The 20,252-nt window shown below is 44.6% G+C and overlaps 1 protein-coding gene across 1 annotated transcript; it reads left to right on the forward strand.

Annotated features, from left to right (window-relative positions):
• Positions 1–133: 133 nt before the first annotated feature.
• KREMEN1 (kringle containing transmembrane protein 1) lies at positions 134–19,812 on the forward strand. Its single transcript, XM_052689471.1, has 9 exons — positions 134–335; positions 7,375–7,537; positions 7,921–8,012; positions 12,151–12,275; positions 12,601–12,754; positions 15,618–15,950; positions 16,466–16,624; positions 17,079–17,163; positions 17,846–19,812. Exons 1-9 carry the CDS (start codon positions 257–259, stop codon positions 18,006–18,008), a joined length of 1,353 nt encoding a protein of 450 aa, XP_052545431.1. The 5' UTR covers positions 134–256; the 3' UTR covers positions 18,009–19,812.
• The last annotated feature ends 440 nt before the right edge of the window (positions 19,813–20,252 follow it).

A 20,252-nucleotide genomic window follows, 5' to 3' on the forward strand; every position in this document is an offset into this window, starting at 1 on the left:
CCGTCGGTGTCAAACGGAAAAGCGGCCGCGCCGCCGTTCCGCGCCTCAGCGGGGAGCAGCAGGTTGGGATGTTGGTTTCTATCCTTTCCTGTCACATGGCTGGTAATAGGATCCCTCATCTGCCACTCGGCACCTCGCTGGGGCGCACTTACAGGACACATGCTGTAGGGCCTCCGCTTCCCGCACTTCGCGCTCCTCCCGGCCGCCCGCGACCACCTCCGCTCCGGAACGCGGTGCGGCCCGGCGGCCCCGGCCCATGGAGCCGCCCCCTCTCGCCGCCGTCGTGGCCTTTTCGGGACTGGCGCTGAGCTGCTGCCGCGAGCCCGTTCTGTCCGGTGAGTGAGTGAGTGAGTGACACCCGGCGGGGACGCGGGGGAGCCGGGCTGAGCGGACGGAGCCGCTCGTAGATCTTCTGGCGGGGCTGAGCGGCGGCAGAGCTGCAGTCTGTCCCCGAGCTGTGCGGAGCCGCGGCTGGCACGGAGCTGTGCCGTCCGGCAGCGCTTCGCCCTGGGCAGCCCGCTCTGCTGCTAACAGCCAGCCCGGGGCAGCGCGCTGCAGCTCGGTGATCTTTCAGCTCCCCTCCAGCCGAAGTCGTTCTGTGATGTTGTGATCGGGTTTGCGATAACATCCCTTCCTTATCGGCAGTTCGGTGCGTCCGGAGCGGCTGATCCGGACGGTCCGAGTGTCACAGCCACCGGATGCGCGGTCCTCTTAGATGTGCTCTGAATAGCTGAATCTTCCTTATTCTGCTTAATACAGAATTTGCACTGCTTCCTCTAGCTGTGAATAGACACTTGCTTATTTTCACGTTTTGTAGGTACACTTAAAATCACGGAATGGTTTGGGTTGGAAAGGACTCCCAAAGGCAGTCTGTTCCCACTGCACAGGGACACCCACAGCTCCAGCAGTGCTCACAGCGCCGTGCCCTGAGCGTGGCTGTGTGCAGGGATGGGGCAGCACCAGCTCTCTGGGCACCCCGTGCAGTGCCTCACCACCCTCAGTGTCAAAACTTCTTCCTTATACCCGACTTAAACTTCCCCTCTTTTTGTTTGAAATCATTTCCCCGCATCCTATCAATCCTACCACGTCTGATTATCAGTCTCAGTACCACCAGGCAGCGTTTGGTGCACAGTTGGTAATCCTTTCTCTGTTGAAGTTGAAGAGTGTCATCTTTTTTCAGAACACAACTGTGGACAGAACGCACTGTGTAAGCAGCCAAGTTTCACAGCAGCTGCACGTGAGCATGTGGAGGATATATCCCTGTAGGAGTGTTTGGTTCATAGGCAGAGTAGAGACCTCTGTGCACATCCGTGCTCTGACTGCATACACCCACAGCCACGAAAGGTGGCAGAGATGACTGAGAACAAACAGCTGTGGGGAAAAAAACATGATATTACAAGGAATGAATGCGTAGCAAAGATAATGGATCCAGAAAGCACAGCCACCTACCTTCCAGTTTGTATTAATTCAGTCACTGAAATCTGCAGTACTCAAACCTCAGTCCTACCATATTTCTCAGTAACTGAAGGGGTGGTGGAGTGGTGAATGTGTTGCCTATGATTAAAGGATTTTCTGAATTTGGTGCTTTTTGTGTTACAAGGACAAAGAAACTGAAAAGTCTGTGAAATGTCAGTTCCATTGAAGCAGTCTTGTTTTATACACTCAGTGCAACGGGCTGTCACTTTTAGTTTCTGTACTTACAGCCTTCATTTAATTTCCCACTCAGAAGCGTGTTTGATTTCCCCTCTTCCCTTCTCTGTTATCTTTCTGTGCAGCAGTAGCGGATCTCTGTGCTGTGGTTTCCTTCCTTTGTGCTGTTGTTTCACCCCAAACCTTTGTGTGAAGCAGCTCTGCTTTGTGTTCCTTGAGCGGCCATCATGCAAATCATCCAGCAAGCAGTTCTAAGCAGGCTGAGATAGTCACCCTAGGCGCTTCGGGGGATCGTGCTAGTACATGCACAGAGCCTAACTCAAAATCCGGAGTTATGAATGGATTTTGGTAGGGTGGAGCCAACGGAGTGGGAAGGAGGCCGGGATTACACGCTGCCAGCTGCTCATTTTGTCATATCACACCACAGCGGTTGTGCAATTGAGCACTGCCTCCATCTGCACAGTGGCTGAGGCCCACGCTGGTAAAATTTCCGGAGGGATTCGGTCTGCCACACTTGACAGTGGAACAACAGATTTAAAACTTCACAAAGAAAACAAATGGGTGTATTAAGGAGCAGAAATTCCTCCGGGGCTACATCATGCATTCTTAGTTCCAGTGATAAAGAAGCTCGGGACAAGTGTGGTGGTGGAACCAAACCGCTGTCCTCTTCCAGGCTGTGCCAATGGATGCTGAAGATGAGGTTTGACCCAATGTCATTCTGACCACTCTCTGCTCTGAACCAACACTAAATATGACCGTTTCGGAGCAGCTGAGGACCTCAAAAGATGATGTGTGTGTGCCTGTGTAGGATGGGAGATTTTTAAACTACGTACAGAACGTCTCTATACTGCGTAGGGGAAACCTTCCGCTTCATTGTCCTCGTGGCATCACAGCAGGCTTTCACTGGCCTTATCCTCCCCAAAATAATCTATTTTCCATCATAACATATTATGGAACAAGGTTCTTTCCTGACCAATCCTATGAAAATATGCAAATGAACATTTGGTTCAATCAATAAAACTGCATCTTCAAAGAAAGCCATTGCGCTACTAAAAATATTTTTAATAATGACCACAGAAGCCATATTTGTCTCTTTGATCTCCTGAAGCTTCTTCTGGTTTTAATCAGCGTTCCCACATGCAGAATTGTGGCAACCTATGATAATAGAATCTCTATTCGTGTATCCATAGGGAAACAAAAGCACTCTCATCTGAGGAAGGTAATTGGGTGCTGTGCCCCTTCCATCCGTGGGCCTCCATCGCTGCTGGGGTGTCTTGGCATCGGTTAAGTGGTTTCTGTCCTTTCCTCTGTGCCTTACTCTCTCATTGAAGTGTTTCTGCTGTCTAATTATACCCTTTCAATCAAATTAGAGACTGCAGCATCTGGTTAGTGCCTGTAACTGTTGCCATCTGCACCTAGATACAGTGCTTGCGTTTAAGGAGGAGTGCTGCGATTGCAGGCTGCAGCAAGAGCAAGGAGAGTGGCTCTGGTAGAATGGAAATCACCTGAATCTCTTCTTAAAGCACTGTTAGAACACATGCATCAGGCACCTGACACACAGTCCTTGTTGGACTCGGCCCACGCTCTTATCCACGTATATTTTAGGAACCTTTCCTTATTGCTCCAACCTTGCAGAACATTTAAAGTCCTGGTTGTTACACTTCTGCAGCGAAACCTCGTATTTCAGTGGCAGCAGTTTTCATTTAGCCTTGTTTATTCTTTTATCCGAATATCCTTAAAAGAAAATGCCGCTTCTCATGGGAATGTTGCTGGTAGGATCTCTCCTGCTATCCCTACCCAGAGCAAACAAATAGACAAGTAACTTGATTATTATTTTTTTCAGTGAAGTAGGAATGAGTTTGTTACTCTGAATTTTCAGTGCAAAGCTATGTATGCACCCCAGTCATACAAGAGCACTCTTAAACCATCCTGAATTTCCATCTCTTCAGTCTCCAATTCGTAGCATCATTGAGTGCATCTCTGAGAAATGATGGACATTGAGGAATGCTCAGTGGGCGAAAATCAGATCAGAGAGTCACAGGATGGCTTTGGTTGGAGGGGACCAACCCCTGCCATGGGCTGGCTGCCCCCCACCAGCTCAGGCTGCCCAGGGCCCCGTCCATGGCCTTGGAGAGGAAGGATGTTTGAGCATAGCTGTTTTCTTTGCTTTTCCTCTCATTTGTGCAGAGGAGACTGCAGAGGACATAAAGATGTTTGCATTATCTCCATCACTCATCATTTGGCACAGAATGAGTATTTCTCAGATAACTGGACTTGCCATCAAGGACTTCAGAGCTGCAGACCAACACATAGATGTCCATGTTAGAAAATCACTGGAAGCCAGTGCAGACTCTGTAGCTTCAGTGTTATATCATCAGTGCCTCATTCAGGACAGCAGTCAGACTGTTACATTTTGCACTACCTTAATTTTTCAAATGATCCTTCAGTGGTGCCCATGTGGAGTGCAGGCAGCCATACAGTTCCACAGTAACAAAGGCAGAAATGATCATTGTAAGGTCCCTACATTGAAGAAGAAACCGAAACAGATGGAAAAAATTTCTACTACAGCTGCTGTTTGATCTTCCAAATGTTGATCTGGCTCTAATAAAACTAATTGTGAACCTGTATCTCACACAGAACGCTCGCTCAGAGTGGACAACCATCCCAGTTTGTTTTCTGCTTTTTGCTTTCTGGTATTTTCCTCTCAGTAGGTACTTCTCCAGACTCAGCAATCACTTAAAGGAAGAGTTATTTGACTTCCATGGTTCTGACTGTGATTACTGCTGTTTGCAGGCTTTCCCCGAAGCAGTAGATGCAGCAGTCAGTAGGTGGTTAGTAGAGGGAAGTCATGGTGAACAAAGACAAAGGTACTGAGCGTGCTGAGGGTCCTGCAGTGCTGGGAATTTTATAGGGAACCCTACAAAGTGTAACGCAGTAGATCTCAAGGTAGAAGAAAGTAGTGCTGAGGTTCTTTTTATTGAATGACTGTGCTTACGTGAAACGTTTGTACTTCAGTGCTGTGGCAAAGTAACTATTATTAATCACTGAGCATTATTAGCCATTATGCAAATGAAAGTTTCCAACTAGATTGCCTCTAAAAAAAACAAACAAAAAGTATTTCATTGGATTTCATTTGTTCACAGCTGCTATATTTCATAATTTAAAATAAAGCTTTGTTATTTCTTTTCTTCTGGGATAGTCAGTGTTTTCCCATGGTATCTCTCTTCCTCCCCTAACAAAACTAATGAATGCCCACAATGCTCATCCAGTTCCAACCCCCTGCTGTGTGCAGGGTTGCCAACCAGCAGCCCAGGCTGCCCAGAGCCACATCCAGCCTGGCCTTGAATGCCTGCAGGGATGGGGCATCCACAGCCTCCTTGGGCAACCTGTGCCAGTGCCTCACCACCCTCTGGGTGTAAAGAACACCTCAGCCTGCACAGGAACAATGCAGGTATTGTTGCAGCCATCCATTACCTTGAGAGCAGAATGCTGTAGCTAAGAGGAACAAAGAGAGATCCGGCTCTTCCTTCCACACCACGTCCTCAAAGTACTAAAAAAGAAAAAAGGCTGAAGATGAAAACGAAAGGCGGTTGCTGCTGCAAGTTAAAGCACGGGCCAGTCTTAGCAGATCCTGCAAGGGCTGATGTTAACTTCTGTTCAGTCTGTGTGCCAGATCGCGTTCAGGTACTGTAGCATTCCTTACATTGCTGGGGGGATGTTAGCACACATTGCTTCCAGTTTGGAACTGAAAAGCAAGAAGAGTCGTAGCACTAAAATGATGAAAGCACCTTTTCTGGCCGTGTTTGTCCCTCCTCACAACTGCTTTGTTATACCATACGTTATTGTGTCCATCCAGTTTATGTTTTCCCCCCCTTTCCATCAAACTCTGCTCTTTATTTTGCTGCGACAGGAAAGCTGTGGTGTCCACTTCAAAGCAGGAGAAGCTCTGAAGGACAGTGGCACCGCCGGTGACTCAGAGCGTCTTTTTTTGTATGTTTACACAAATGTTTGCGGTGACTCAAATACTGGAAATTCAGATCTGCGTCTTCAAGGAAATGCACGTAGCCCACCCGCCCGGCTAACGAGGCCGGGTTAATTAAAGTGAGGAGAAGTGTTAATCTGAAGCTTGTTTTTTGCTCAATCAGATAAGTTTCTCTTCAGGAGCACCGCGCCAGGGCCAGGTGCAATGCTCTCCCTTTCCTTCAGGGCACTGGAGTAGAATATCTCTGCAGCTGTTCCATGAGAATGAATGCTATCAGATAAAAAGAGAGAATGCTGTCAGATAATATGGAATGCTGCCCAGCCTGCAGCTAAGGACAGGCATTTGTGACTTCCCCCAGTAACGCTACCAGCACAGGGCCATGCTTATGGCCAAGGAAAACAGGACAGCATTTTAAGTATATCACAGAATGTTGCATTTTAATACTATTTTTTAATAAATTCATGGATGATAAGTGTTATAAAATTGATTTCTTTATGTTCTTTCTGGCACAGGTTGCCCAAGGAGGCTGTGGATGCCTCATCCCTGCAGGCATTCAAGGCCAGGCTGGATGTGGCTCTGGGCAGCCTGGGCTGCTGGTTGGCCACCCTGCACATAGCAGGGGGTTGGAACTGGATGAGCATTATGCTCCTTTGCAACCAAGGCCATTCTGTGATTCTTTATGGCAATTGTTTCTGGAAGATTGGATCAGAGTAGATTGTCCCTCTTCACTGTAGAGGAGTTGGACTGTAGGTGAGCTTTAAAGGTCCCTTCCAACTCAAACCCTTCTGTGATGATTCTGTGAGAGCCACACAATGACTGATGTTGGAAGGGATCTCTGGAGGTCATCTTGTTCATCCCCTCACCTCAGGCAGGGTCACGTGAATCAACTTGCTGAGGACCATACTCAGATGTATTTTGAATATCTGCAAGGAGAGAGAATCCATCACCTCTCCGGTAGACCTATTCTAGTGATCAGTCACCTTCATAGGGCATCTTTTGAAGAACTTTTAAAATCAGGATATCAATGTTTGCAAGATTCACACCTACAAAGTCTTTCATTTTGTAAGGGATGGATGTTCACAAACGTAGTTAATTTGGAATGAGAGCTGGGCAGTGTGCTGATAAGTAGCAGACTGATAATGTCATGTACTGTCATGTTTGGAAAATCAGCAAGTTACAAATTCAACCTAACAAGCAAAACAAAGAGAAAGCAGTAAAAAATGTGATTTTTTTTTTCATTCAGAGTATATACTTGATTGTATTAATCACACTGCAGTCCCAGCCAAGGTATCTTATAAAGAACTGAGTAAAAATCATAGAACCAAACCATTAGAATGGTTTGAGTCAGAAGTGACCCCCAAAGGCCGTCTGCTCCCACTGCCTGCAGTGCACAGGGACACCCACAGCTCCAGCAGTGCTCACAGCCCCGTGCCCTGTGTGCAGGGATGGGGCAGCACCAGCTCTCTGGGCACCCTGTGCAGTGCCTCACTGCCCTCAGTGTCAAAACTTCATCCTGTTTAAATCTCCCCTCTTTAAATAGTGAAATCATAATCCCTTTAATAGGTGTTTGGGTCTATGGGAAAATTTACGGTGCAAACAGCATCCTCAGTTGCCTAAACAGTGGAGGAAATCTGTTAGTGAAAGGAAACTAGAGTGTTGGGGATGGGAGAGAGGGCAAGGGAAGAGCAAGTAAACACCAAAACTACATATATTCTATTCTCTCTCTTTCCATTTCTTCCCAGAATGTTATACAGCAAATGGGGCCGATTACCGTGGCACTCAGAACCAGACCTCCCAACACGCGGGGAAGCCTTGTCTCTTTTGGAATGAGACCTTTGAGCACCCTTATAATACTTTGAAATATCCCAATGGGGAAGGAGGGCTCGGTGAGCACAACTACTGCAGGTAAGGACTGTCTCATTGCCACCAATGTTGCCTCGATGCAGCTTTAAGCAGTTGGCACAAATTAGAAGCATGTCTGAACCATGAGTATCCTGTTTTATCCTGCGATCAGAACCCTGAGTCTTTGGCTCAGCACACCAGTACCATTGGTAGAATAACAGAGAAGTTATGTTTGAGGCATCACAGCACGCTTCACGTGTGTTATAACTACAGTGATTTGAACATCCTGTCCATTTCTGTTGTTTTCTTGGCATGTAATTGCAATGGGTTCAATGTTAGAGCAAAAACAGTGTGAAACTCAGGTTCAGTAAGATTTATTTTTACATGGCATTTAAAGATCACTGATTTTTCACTCGCTCGCTCTCTCTCTCTTTTTTTCCCCCCAGGAACCCTGATGGAGATGTCAGCCCATGGTGCTACATTGCAGAGCACGAGGATGGAATATATTGGAAATATTGTGAGATTCCATCCTGCCGAAGTAAGAGAACCATGTAATTAGTTCAGGCCTGTGTCTCTGCCGAGCGGAGGTTGGCAGTTATACAGCAGTGGGTAGTGATTTTCCAGCAGAAACTAGGACAAGGCCAATCAGCTTATTTTCATTTGCAAACTAAGCAATATTTGAAACTGATCTCTGGAGTTAATGACAAGGTTGCTGTGTAGTTGTTCCTCCATTGCTGCTCTCTTCATCTCCTCTCAGAATTAGTGGCTTACGTTATTTACATAAAAATAGAAGATGGGGAAGCACTCAAAACATATGGAGTACTTCTAGTTTTTCTAATCTGATGAAGTACGCCGTTAGCTCAGTACAGTCCAGAGGAGAAAAATGGATAGGAAATGATTAATTAGGTTTTCAAAAAGATGTCTGTGTCTCCATCACTTGTGGTTCATCTGTTAAATGGGTAGCGTTAGTTTGATGTGAATAGCACACAGCTATGGAACGGCTAGGAAGAAAAAGGGCAGTAGAAGTGGACACAGGGAAAAGACGAATAATTCAGATCGCTCTCAAGTTATTCATCTGAACATTCCTTCCAGCATCTGATGTTACCCATGTATGATGCTGCTCACCTTATCCAAAACGCGTTTCTCCTTTCGCGGTTCGTGTCAATACGTTCCCAGATTTTCATTCCTGGATGCTCCAGGATAAATTCTCAAGAATTTTAAACATATGACTCAGTATTAACACCCATAACTGAACATTTTATTAGGTTTGATCATGGATATATTTTTCTTCTAATTTCTGTGCCTCTATGTCCACGAGATTGCCTCTGCATACACTGTTAAATCAGAGCAGTTGTCCCGATGTCAGCATGCTTCTGATTTAAGGAAGTACCTTTCAGAAGGACCCCCATAATTAATAAATTTGTCTGGGTCCCAAATTAAAGAGTTTGCATTTTCTTTAAAGCTGACAGATTTTAAGCAAAGTCTCTGGATATGTCCCCAGCAAGGCAAATCCTCTCCGCTTCATTTGTTCTATGCAAGGAATCCTTGTAAAACAAATCTCACTCACTTTCTCTGTGATGGGGGGGGATGAGGATTTATATTTGGACGCTTACTTGCACAGATAATCCAGATTTATATTTACAAAATACCCTTTTGACCAGTAGCAGCTGTTTCGAGCGTTGCGCTGAAATTGGATACTAGAAAAAGGAATTATAGCAACAAAATGTACACTACAAGTCCATCCAAGTCTTAATGCAAACTTCATGGTTTATGACGTGTAATTAAAAAAAAAGCACTTTTTCCTTACTGTATCGTCTGTTTTCAGTAAGCACAGTGATAAACCTCAAAACTAACAAACCTGTGAATTGTGTAATACAAAACTGAGTTTTGTGGTGGAATAAGAAAGCAATTTTGTGAAGAAAACTCATTTCAATGTTTTGGGGAGTTAAAAATTTGTGTCCTGTAAGCAACCTTTCCATAATTATGTCTGCTACTAGAAAAAACAAGTATAACTTAGTACAAACGATACCCGCCAGTGTAACACCAACAGCATGAAACTTCTCTGTTCCCTAGAGAGATTTGCATGCAGTGATTCACTGCAACTACAATTCAGCGTCTGATTTTATCATGGCTTATTCACATGGACTTCACATAGAATGCTGACTTCAGAAACGCGTTCTGCACTTGTAAACACACTGTGTGGAATGCAGCAGTGGTAGATGAGAATGGCTGTCATGGTGCAAAGGACAGTGGTGTCCCAGGGGGGGGCTCCCAATGGGCAGTGCCCCGCTAGGAGCTTAGTCTTTCCTTTCCTCCTTCTTCTTTTCTTGTGTGCTGGTGTGGGTATAAACAAATAAAAGGGAAAAAAGTGGTTTTTGAAGGTCAGAGGAATTGATCAGTCACAGAAATATTTTTATTATCCATATAAATACTTAATGTACACACATAGAACTGTGGGATATCCTGGGTTGGAAGAGTCCTTGGACATCATCGGATCCAACCTGCTGCCCAAAGCAGACTCAGACAACACTGTTATGTTTATACCATCTTTGCTGATTAACTCCCAGCAGCAACACAGCAGTGTCTCAGGTTTAGGACCAGCCCCTCAGTAGGCAGAGGGAGAAGGAATGCAGCGAAATTGTGTGTACATGTATGGTAGCCAGTATTTTCTGTGTTGTCTCAGGTCATTTAATCATTTGATGTGGGCCTACTCAAGTTCTCCTGGCTCTCTGTGGAGCACGTAGCCATGAGGTTATGTATTTTGTTGACTTAATAACAAAAAATATTGGCTTGGAAATTGCTGCTCACTATGGGGCTAGACTGGTGATTCTCCATGAACAACTGCTTATTCCAAACCACGTGGCAGATTTTGTTTGCTAGATATGAGAAAGCTGAAAGCTCACTGGGACACTGAGGAGACTAATTGGCTTTAGGATTTTACCCAGCTGCTGTGCTTTATTTAGTTACAAAATGCACAGAGTTTTCAAAGGTTGAGACTGGTTTCTTTGCATGGGAAACACTGAAGGATTAATCTTCTGGAGACATGGCTGACGGGTCTCACCAATAAAGCTATTAAGTAGATACATGTATTAATACGTGGTTTTAGAAATCCCAGGTCCTCTAGCAAAAGGAGCTAGACTGGTGGCTAGGAACTGTTTTCTGGGCAGTGAAATAATGTGCTTTACAGAAAACTGAGCTCTCTGAGAATTATCTGTCCAGATGTACCCAGCTGGGTGGGGTTGTAAATGGGAATTTCCAAAGGTATGTTAAATCAGGCTGTAACTTGAATTCGCAGTGCTTAGAAGCTTGCTGCTGCAAGGCATATCCAAGCCATAAATCCATGCAAGCATTTGGTGTTGAAAGTGTATCATTCTTAGGAAAGAAAATTATTTTATCAACAATATTTGAAGTAACATGATCTAAGAATTAAAAAAAAAACCCCACACATACTTGAATTTGATTCTTCCTAACTTTGTTCTTTCCTTTGCTCTTCTTTCTGGTAGTCATCCTCAATTGCAGATCACTGAGAGCTATTCCAAAAGAATGGGTAAAAGATCATCTTTGCTAGAATGGGACAAATAGAAGTTGTGAATTTAGGGAAATGTTTCATTGCACACTGGGGAGGTATAAGGAAATTCACCAGTGGGACTTCCCAAACCCAAAGCAGAACTGAGCCATTTGTGAAGATGGCTCAGTTCAGAAAATATTATTGCACTCCTATTGAATGCATATGGGAGGACAGAAATACTGAGGCACTCAGTTTGCTAAGACAAAAGGAAACAAAGCAAAATATAAACCAAAACTATGATGATTTTTGGATGTTCCTACCAACTGAATTATTCAATTTATTTCTATGTCTATAATTCTTTTCTTTCTCTATTTCATTCTAAGTGTGTGAGCAGACATGACAATTAGACAAGGGATAATTTCATGTCCTTTACACAGAAGCATACTCCACACTGTTTCTCTAGAAGTCATGGCTAAATTCCAGTGATTAGATGAAAAGCACAGAAAAAAACCCCCACAAAACAACGAGTTATGCCCTGAAGAGAAAAAACTCTTTATGACCACCCATAGCGATCAGTGAGCCTTGAAACACTGGTAGGACGGGGGGAAATGGTTTCAAATTAAAAAAGGAGAGATTTAGATTGGATATAAAGAAGAAGTTTTGACACTGAGGGCGGTGAGGCACCGCACAGGGTGCCCAGAGAGCTGGTGCTGCCCCATCCCTGCACACAGCCACGCTCAGGGCACGGGGCTGTGAGCACTGCTGGAGCTGTGGGTGTCCCTGTGCACTGCAGGCACTGGGAGCAGACGGCTGTAGAGCATTGCAGGTATATTGCTACAAGGCTGTGATGCATCTCCTGTCATTTATCCCTGGGAAAGTTTGGAAAACATGACCTAGAGTAACATTTCTCACGGTGTAAAACCAATAGAAGAAAATACAGAGAGCTGCTTAGTAACAGGAGAGTAGTTGAAGCGGTCGGTGTCTTGAAGAGAGCACAGGCTGCCCAGGGAGGTGGTGGGGTCACCATCCCTGCAGGTGCTCAGTGAACGTGGAGCTGAGGCACTGATGGTAAAGGCACGGTGGGGCTGGGTTGGAGTTGGACATGGTGATCTTAGATGCCTTTTCCAACCTTAATGTTTCTACGACTGTTGTCCGTTATTCTTGCCAGTGCCAGGGAATCTGGGCTGCTACAAGGATCATGGAGAGCCACCTACTTTGACTGGCACCAGTGAGACCTCCAATAAACTTACTATCCAGGCATGCATCAGTTCCTGCCGAAGTCAACAATTTAAGGTGATTTCTTTGACGCACATTTACAAAATGTTTTAAAAGACTGAATCACGGGTGTCCAACCTTTTGGCATGCTTGGGCTGCACGGAGTGAAGAGAAATTGCCTCGGGCTGCATGTATGCTGCTCTAGGTGCCCTCTATTCCAGCTTTCTTGCTACTTTTAAGCGGGATCCTAACAGCTCAGTCTGTGGTGGGACCTCTGACCACAGACTAATCAACTTCTCCAAAGCACATGCATTCTGCTGCCAGCTTGCTTGTTCCCACAACCTCCTGCTGTTACACCTTTAAACATGACCCCTCCCTTCCTTATGCATCTTTGTTGTCAAAGTTTGCAGGCATGGAATCAGGTTATGCCTGTTTCTGTGGAAATAACCCTGACTACTGGAGATACGGGGAGGCAGCCAGTACGGAATGCAACAGTGTTTGCTTTGGAGACCATACTCAGCCTTGTGGTGGGGATGGCAGAGTCATTCTTTTCGACAGTAAGTATTGAAACAGGCTGAGTTTTTCTCAAAGGAGAGGCCTCAAATGCTGAGCAAATTAGGGGAAAGGGCTTAAAGGCAATGAGAACTGTTGAGCAGAAAAACACCTAAATTCAGTATAAAATAAAGCTGCTTTCCACTTCAGCTTAAAATTCCCATCCATTAATAATGTGAAATAGCTCTTCAAAGAAGCAACGCCTGCTTAGGCAACTGACCCACGCTCCAGAGATTGTCTCTTACTTCTCCAGAGCTGGTGCTAACTCTGCTCTCACAAACACTCTGTTTTTCCTTATTAAGCCAGACAAGACTTGCTCTAACTCAGTTACACAGTGCAAAGCCACAGAGAAGAACTGCTGGGGAAGGGTGTTCAGCAAAGGTGCAAACAAGTCAAGTTTGCTATTTGACCATCACTGATTTCGTAATTTCTTATACATGGAAATCTTCCTTCCTATTACTTGATGGCTACTGGGGATCTCTTCCAACTCAAGCCGTTCTTTGATTCTATAATACTACACTTTTTTCAATTTCTCCCCCACTGGAGCTTTGTAGTGCTTTCCATATTGCACTAGCATGCAGGCTCGTGCTGTTATATCCACTGATTCCTTTGCTCTTGGCTTCCTGAATTCATGATGAGTAGAAGCATCCTTTGGGGCATTTCTTCTTTGAAATGACCGAGGGCTCAGCCAGCTGTTACCCTGAGCACCTGCACTGTCTTTTCTGGTGAGCAGAAAAAAGAAGTCATTCTAGTAACCACCACCTGTTTGGTTTTGCTGATTAGCAACACCTGCTCATCTCATTCCTCTTCCCCAAGGTCACTGACTTCTAATCTACAGATTGTGTTGTACGCCCAGAACCCTCACTCCTGATACCTGCTGGCTTCCTGAGCTCATCGTTTCCAAGTCCTTTATACACACAACACTGTCTTATCCTTTTTCTGTCTCTTCCTCACCTGCAGAGTCCCACAGGCCTCAGTGTAACATCCGAGTGTGGAGAAGAGATAGGGACAGTAAAGATGCAGTGGCAGGCATTGAAGAGTTCTGTGTCTTTAAACTGAAGTTTTTACACCCATCTGTAACTTTTACCTGTGTGTTTATGTGCTGCTGTCATGGCCTAAAGCTGTAACGTTCAGACCCACAGCACAGAACTCTTCCAGTTCTGCACAGAACTGGATGGGAAGGCTGTCCAGACTGCTGTGGGTGCCCCATCCCTGGAGGCATTCCAGGTTGGTTGGGGCTCTGGGCAGCCTGAGTGTTGTGGGGCAGCCAGCCCACAGCAGGGGTTGGGGCTGGGTGAGCTTTAAGATCCCTTCCAACCTAAGAGCTATTCTGATTCTCTTATTCTATTTCTGTTCCATACGGGGAGCTGCTGTATTTTGTGGAGCACTAACCATTAGCATTCATAATTAATATTGCCTATTTGAAGAGCACCTTGCGTTTCAGTTGTTACAAACAGCACAGCCAACCGTGGCAACACCTACAAGCCAGTTGCAAAGAGCAAACGACACCCACTGTCCAATTTCAATTCTAGCAATACAGTCTATTCAAACAATTCCATCTACTCAACTACATCACCAGCTGTTAGCATGGAGTGAGTGCCAAACACAGATTCTCTGTGGGCCTTTGTACCTCGGTGGGATCTTTTGCATTCTTTACATTCTCCTTCTTTCATGCACTCTCAGTCCCTCTGTGGGGTCTTTTATAGTGCAGCACTGGTGTGAGGTTTGCTGTTATGACGAGGCTGTGCTCCAGAAAAAAAAAGAGAAGTGTTTTCACTTTATTTTCTGGCAGACATGCTCTACTTTTCCTCATTCCCCCAGCTCGCTTTTAATTTGCATTTATTGGAGGCCTTGCTCAGAGCCCTGTGAAAACTGAAACACTTCAAAACATGTATTTACTTTCTCCAAGGACTCTATTACAGTTCTTTAAGCTTTCAGAGAGAAGAACTCTATGGGGGAGTGATCATTCTGATTCAAACAGTTCTGTCTGAAATATACTATTTCATATTGAATGTTTAGGATATATACATATATGTATATATAAATACAAATCCATGCATCATTTGTGTTGGAAGGGACCTATAAAGGCCATCTGGTCCCACTGCCTGCAGTGCACAGGGACACTCACAGCTCCATCAGTGCTCACAGCCCTGACCCCTGACCATGGGTGCCTCCAAGGACATCTATGTGTATATATATATATAAACATATGCATCAAATCAGTTGGCTGGCATTAAACGTCCTCTCTAGATTCATTGCTGAATAGGTCTGCACTATGACCCTGAACAATCATTAAGGATTATAAAGTGTCACTGGGCACGTATTTGTACTGAGCTTAAAGGATCTGATCATAGCAAGTAATCCAGTCGATTTGCATTAGACTTCATAACAGGCACTTACTCAAGTTACTTCATGACAATAAGGTTGATCAGGAGAAAGGATGCCCAGAAGGCACATATAAATGCTCACAGAGACTATTAACGAACTAGAACATCGTTCACATGAGGACATCATTTTGCTCTGAGAAGGCTTGGGGTTGGGTTACTGATGTGGATAAATGCCTGATGTGAGGGTGTACAGATAAAGCCAAACTCTTCTGTTTGTGATTCTGTGTCAGAGTAAGGGGCCAGAAGGAACGTATCCCAAGCAAATGCCATATGATACATTGCTCCCAGTGCTGTGGGAGGTAAATAACCTGAGGCCAAGAGACACTGGAGGAGCAGTGCCCTCATGCATAAGGCCCACCCAAGTGCATGCCCTAAAGTTTGTGCATTATTTCCACAGAGTGGAAAGCTGTGTCTGATGGTTGCACTGCCTGCACTGGTTTCTCTTTTTTAATTTCTTTTCCCTCTCCTCTTTGTTTCACAGCCCTTATTGGTGCCTGTGGAGGGAATTACACTTCTGCTACAGCTGTGATCTATTCCCCAGATTTTCCTGACACATATGGCACAGGCAAAGTCTGCTACTGGACCATACAAGTCCCAGGAGCATCTCAAATCCTCTTCAGCTTTGTCCTTTTTGAAATCAAAGATGCTACAGACATGGTGGAATTGCTGGATGGCTATACCTATCATGTTCTAGCTCGTTTTAATGGGAAGAATCGGCCTCCCCACACCTTCAACATCTCCTTGGATTTTGTTATTTTGTACTTCTTTTCAGATGAAATCAACCAAGCCCAGGGATTCGCTATCAGATACAGAGGTAAGAGGTCAGCCTTGTTCTTTGTGCATTTCAGTGTGTCGTTAAAGCATGTAATTCACCCAAAAACTCCAGTCAGCTGTGCGTCATCAGCAGCAACATTTGCACCTTCAAAAAGTCAATCCTATATGCATCTACCTATCAATACAGATTGGGAAATAAAAGAGCTGGAAAAAAACAAAACAAAACAACACAACAACAACAATAACAACAGCAAATAGTGGTAGTCCAACAGCATCTTTGGTTCAACTGAGCTCTTACCAGTGATGCACTGCAGTTATCTAAAAGGTCATCAGGAAAAACACTGCAGCCCTTCAGTCCCACTGCTCTGATCAACAGCAGTGGAAACAAACATTCTGAGAACCCCTTCTGGGTGAAGCCCAAATTTGACATCACACAGAACGTGCTGCCTGCAGTTCCCTAAATGGACCAGAGAGAAGCACGTGGCTGTAAAGTACAAAGCACAGCCCAGTTACACCTGTGTAGTTGTTGATGTAATCACACTGTTGTGTTTTCAGCTGTGAAGGACAACGTGCATCAAACCAAGATTGCAGTGAATCAGACCCTTTCAGAGAAGAGAAATGAACACACAAATTTCAGCATCAACGCAGCTCGGTCGTCAAAGATACTTTATGTCATCACGACCAGTCCAAGCCATCCCAGCAGCTCCATGCCTGGTAATGTCATCTCCATTTAAGATGAGATTCGTTTGCTCTGCTTTGTTACTTACTCTGTAGAAGCAGTGAAATCAGATAGGAAGTCAGAGCACTTCATGGAGGTGGCAAAAGGTGCTGAAAAAAAAGAGCATGCATTGATAGAGCCTCGAATTAGCTTGGATACTGCATGCAGCTCAGATATCCCAGTGCACAAAAGCGACTGCAGTTCTACAAAGAGGGCTGTAGACACAGATGGAGCAGGTGAATGGGTGGGGGAGGTGCCACTGAAATGTGCTGTGTGTCTGGAACCAACTTTCACGGCATCTTTACATTTGAGTTGGAAATAACACACATTCCCTTTTCTTTTTCCCTTTTTTTTTTCTTTTCCCCATTCTTCTCTCTTTCTTTTCTGTTTTCTTTTCATTTCCTTTTCCTTTTCCATCTCCTCCTTTCTCCTTTCATTTTTCTTTTCCAGAGTGGACAATATACAGCCTCACAGCACTGCTCATCCTAAGTGTTACAGCCATATTGGCCAAGATATTTCTGCACGTTGCCATGAAGTAAGTACAGAGCAGAGCTGTCCCGGGTGAACTGACATCTCAGCTCTGCTCTCCCTTGTGGTACACTTCATTTCTCTGCCTCCTGATACTTTCATATTGGTCAGATTCAAAATCAAGTTACGTGATACACATTTATATCCTCAAGAGTGTGCCTATATACAATATATACATACTATGTGTGTACATATATAGAACCATAGAATGGTTGGAGTCAGAAGGGACCCCCGAAGGCCGTCTGCTCCCAGTGCCTGCAGTGCACAGGGACACCCACAGCTCCAGCAGTGCTCACAGCCCCATGCCCTGAGCGTGGCTGTGTGCAGGGATGGGGCAGCACCAGCTCTCTGGGCACCCTGTGCCTCACCGCCCTTATTAATATTGACTTTCTTTTAATTAAATATTGAAAAGATTCCCAAAACCCCACAAACGTAAGAATTTGTATTGTGGCATAACACACAGATTAAAGAACTGATTTTATTACTACCTTTCTATACCATTGTTTGGTCAAAAATCAACCAACACTGCAAATTCTGATACAACTGTGCAGTATTTTGGGGGAAAAATAAGTGTTGTAGATATAGTGGAACTTATCAGCATTGCCAATACAAAAATAACGTTATCACACTAATAGCAGCAGCTTCCCTGGTACCTTAGCACTGATCATGAGGTAATGCTTATTTCCCAGATCCCATCAGATCCCACCTGCCAATGAAATAGAGGATTCCAGTGAGGTTACTGCTGCTGGAGAGATCTGGAGTATATTCTATCGGCCATCCACATCAATATCCATCTTCAAGAAACAGCTGCGAAGCCAACAAGATGACTGCAACCCACTGGTGGGAAACTGAAGTGTCTTTTATTTTACAGGAACCAATCTTCTTAAAATCCAGGTGATTTGGGAATAACCCCCTTGTTTTTTTTCCTCCCACTCTCATACTTGTCTTCCAAAAAGTCAATTCCCAAAGTCCTTTGCGTGACTTTGTCTGTCTGCTGTTCTCTTTTGTATACTGGTGGCAATGGATTTAAGTGATGCAATGATTTTCATATATATGGAGCTCATCAGATCTGCAGTGCTGTCAATTACTGCGAGAAGAAAGCGTTCCCCTGCCTGTGAAATGAAAGCAGAGCTACATTTTTAAGACTAATGCCCTTAATTGCCAAAGAACTGAAACATCAGCGGGGATTTGATCTGCGGAATAATTTCTCTTTGATTGCAACAGACAGCATTAACTATTTTTTCTCTTTGGTAGAAGATCTGTTCACCTACAATGCTGACTTCTCATCCCACCACTGGGGATCAGCAGTGAGTGTGTCAGCCTCAGCAAGTCCAGCCCTGTGAGATACTTCAGAAAATAATGACAGTGCAGGTCAGATTAGTTGTTGGGAACAGCTGGCATTCATGAGCAGCTCCTCCAGCTACGGCAGAGCGAATTCAGTGAGAGCCATTAAAGTTCTGTAAACCTGGTTAGGACAGAGGGTGTAAATATGAGTTTAAATATGCTGATGCTCAATAACATAGCAGACACGTGAGCAATGCAGACACTGCTGTGTGTGCCTGCCAGAGGTCACTGAGTTCACAGTCAGTATCTGCCCTCCTGTTATCAACATGGAAAGCTCCTCCCCTCACGAGGGCTGTAGATTTCATTGACAGAAATAGGGCACTTAAAAATCAAACGGCGACACGTTGTGCCTTGCTGCTCCGAAAGTAATGCCTCCTGTTTCGTGGCGTCGGCGCCCTTGTGGCTGATGGCGGTGGTGCGGCAGTAGAGGTTGAAACTTCCCACCAGTATCCCATTCCATTGCCGAGTGACAGATGGCAGCAGAGGGGCACTGACAGCATGGTGTCTGATGTGGAAGTGTGTATAAAGCAAAGGTGTGTCAATGAATTCTTCCATGCAGAAAAAAAATGACCCCGTTGACATTCATAGCTGCTTGCTGAACGCTTATGGAGATCCAGCAGAGGATGTGAGCGCAGTGAGGGGTGGGGGTGCGTTTTAGCACAGCAGCTGTGGGTCACTTCTGCTGGCGCAGGCTTTGTTGTGCACGGCATGCAGGCTCTTGCTCATCACCGGTGAAAATGCATAGTTAATAGTGGTGACTATGTTGAAAAATAGTGCTTTATAGCTGAGAATTTCCTCTGTCAAACAGTGCTATCGTGCTCTTTGTATCTATTGTAATTTGTATGGAAATAAATAGGAGGCATTACTTTCAGAGCAACCTACATAGATCTAGAGTTTGCCTGAACTGAATTGATTCCAGCTCCATTTATGTACCACAGATGAGTGCCAGAGACAGCTGAACAATTGCACAATAAGTGCTTAATAGAAACAGAACTTCGCTAAGCCAGCAATTATGGAATTGTTTATATCAAAAGTGGAATACCATGGAAGCAGCTAGTAATTTCTTGCATAAGCTGTTGGAAAGGTTACAGGAAAAGTTAATCACAGTATTGCCAACGATTAAGACAGCAAGAATTGTAAAGTACATTGGTTCTCTCTTACACGTTGGACTAAAAGACATTGACTCTTTCAAACTTAACAAGACATTGAAAATTGCCTTCTTAACAGTCAGTGTTTACAAAGACCTGCAGCAAAACAGTTTGCTTTCTATCCGTGCTTAGTCTGGTTCACTGATGGAAAACAGAGAGAGAGAGAATAAAATCAGATCCCAAAGAGTTACGCTGTGAGCACAGTGTGAGGAAGCTTTGCCTTCTTTTCTTACCAAAAACTCTTCAGCAGTCTGACCTAGGCAGTCAAAGGAAAATTCATAAAGCACGTAATTAACACCAATAACTTGAAAGAATACCCAGTGACTGATTTCTACCTGCTGCAAAAGTAAGGACAAAATAGTTTTTACATCTCTTCACTCTTCGGTGGTGCAGTTGTATGTGGCCAACGCAAATGGTACCCATTTAAATGGCACTTTATCACGTTTGCTGTAAGGTTTTAGGAGAAGAAGAAGAAAAGCCTGACATGCACAACTGTTATAATCCCACATGATTCAGCACACAGAAATGCCTCTATGACACCGGCAGCTGACAGCTGCCCTGAATACCACGTTAGCATTTGCAGCATTGACTTCAACAAACAGAA

This window comes from Tympanuchus pallidicinctus, unplaced genomic scaffold (genome assembly GCF_026119805.1).
Source record: "Tympanuchus pallidicinctus isolate F22 unplaced genomic scaffold, pur_lepc_1.0 scaffold25, whole genome shotgun sequence".
Taxonomy (NCBI): domain Eukaryota; kingdom Metazoa; phylum Chordata; class Aves; order Galliformes; family Phasianidae; genus Tympanuchus; species Tympanuchus pallidicinctus.

Excerpts from the sequence above, each read along its gene's own strand:
- KREMEN1 (XM_052689471.1), top strand. The coding sequence starts at position 257 with ATGGAGCCGCCCCCTCTCGCCGCCGTCGTGGCCTTTTCGGGACTGGCG. Across the intron at positions 336-7,374 it reads CCGCGAGCCCGTTCTGTCCG|AATGTTATACAGCAAATGGG; the intron begins GTGAGTGAGTGA and ends ATTTCTTCCCAG. Across the intron at positions 7,538-7,920 it reads GGTGAGCACAACTACTGCAG|GAACCCTGATGGAGATGTCA; the intron begins GTAAGGACTGTC and ends TTTTCCCCCCAG.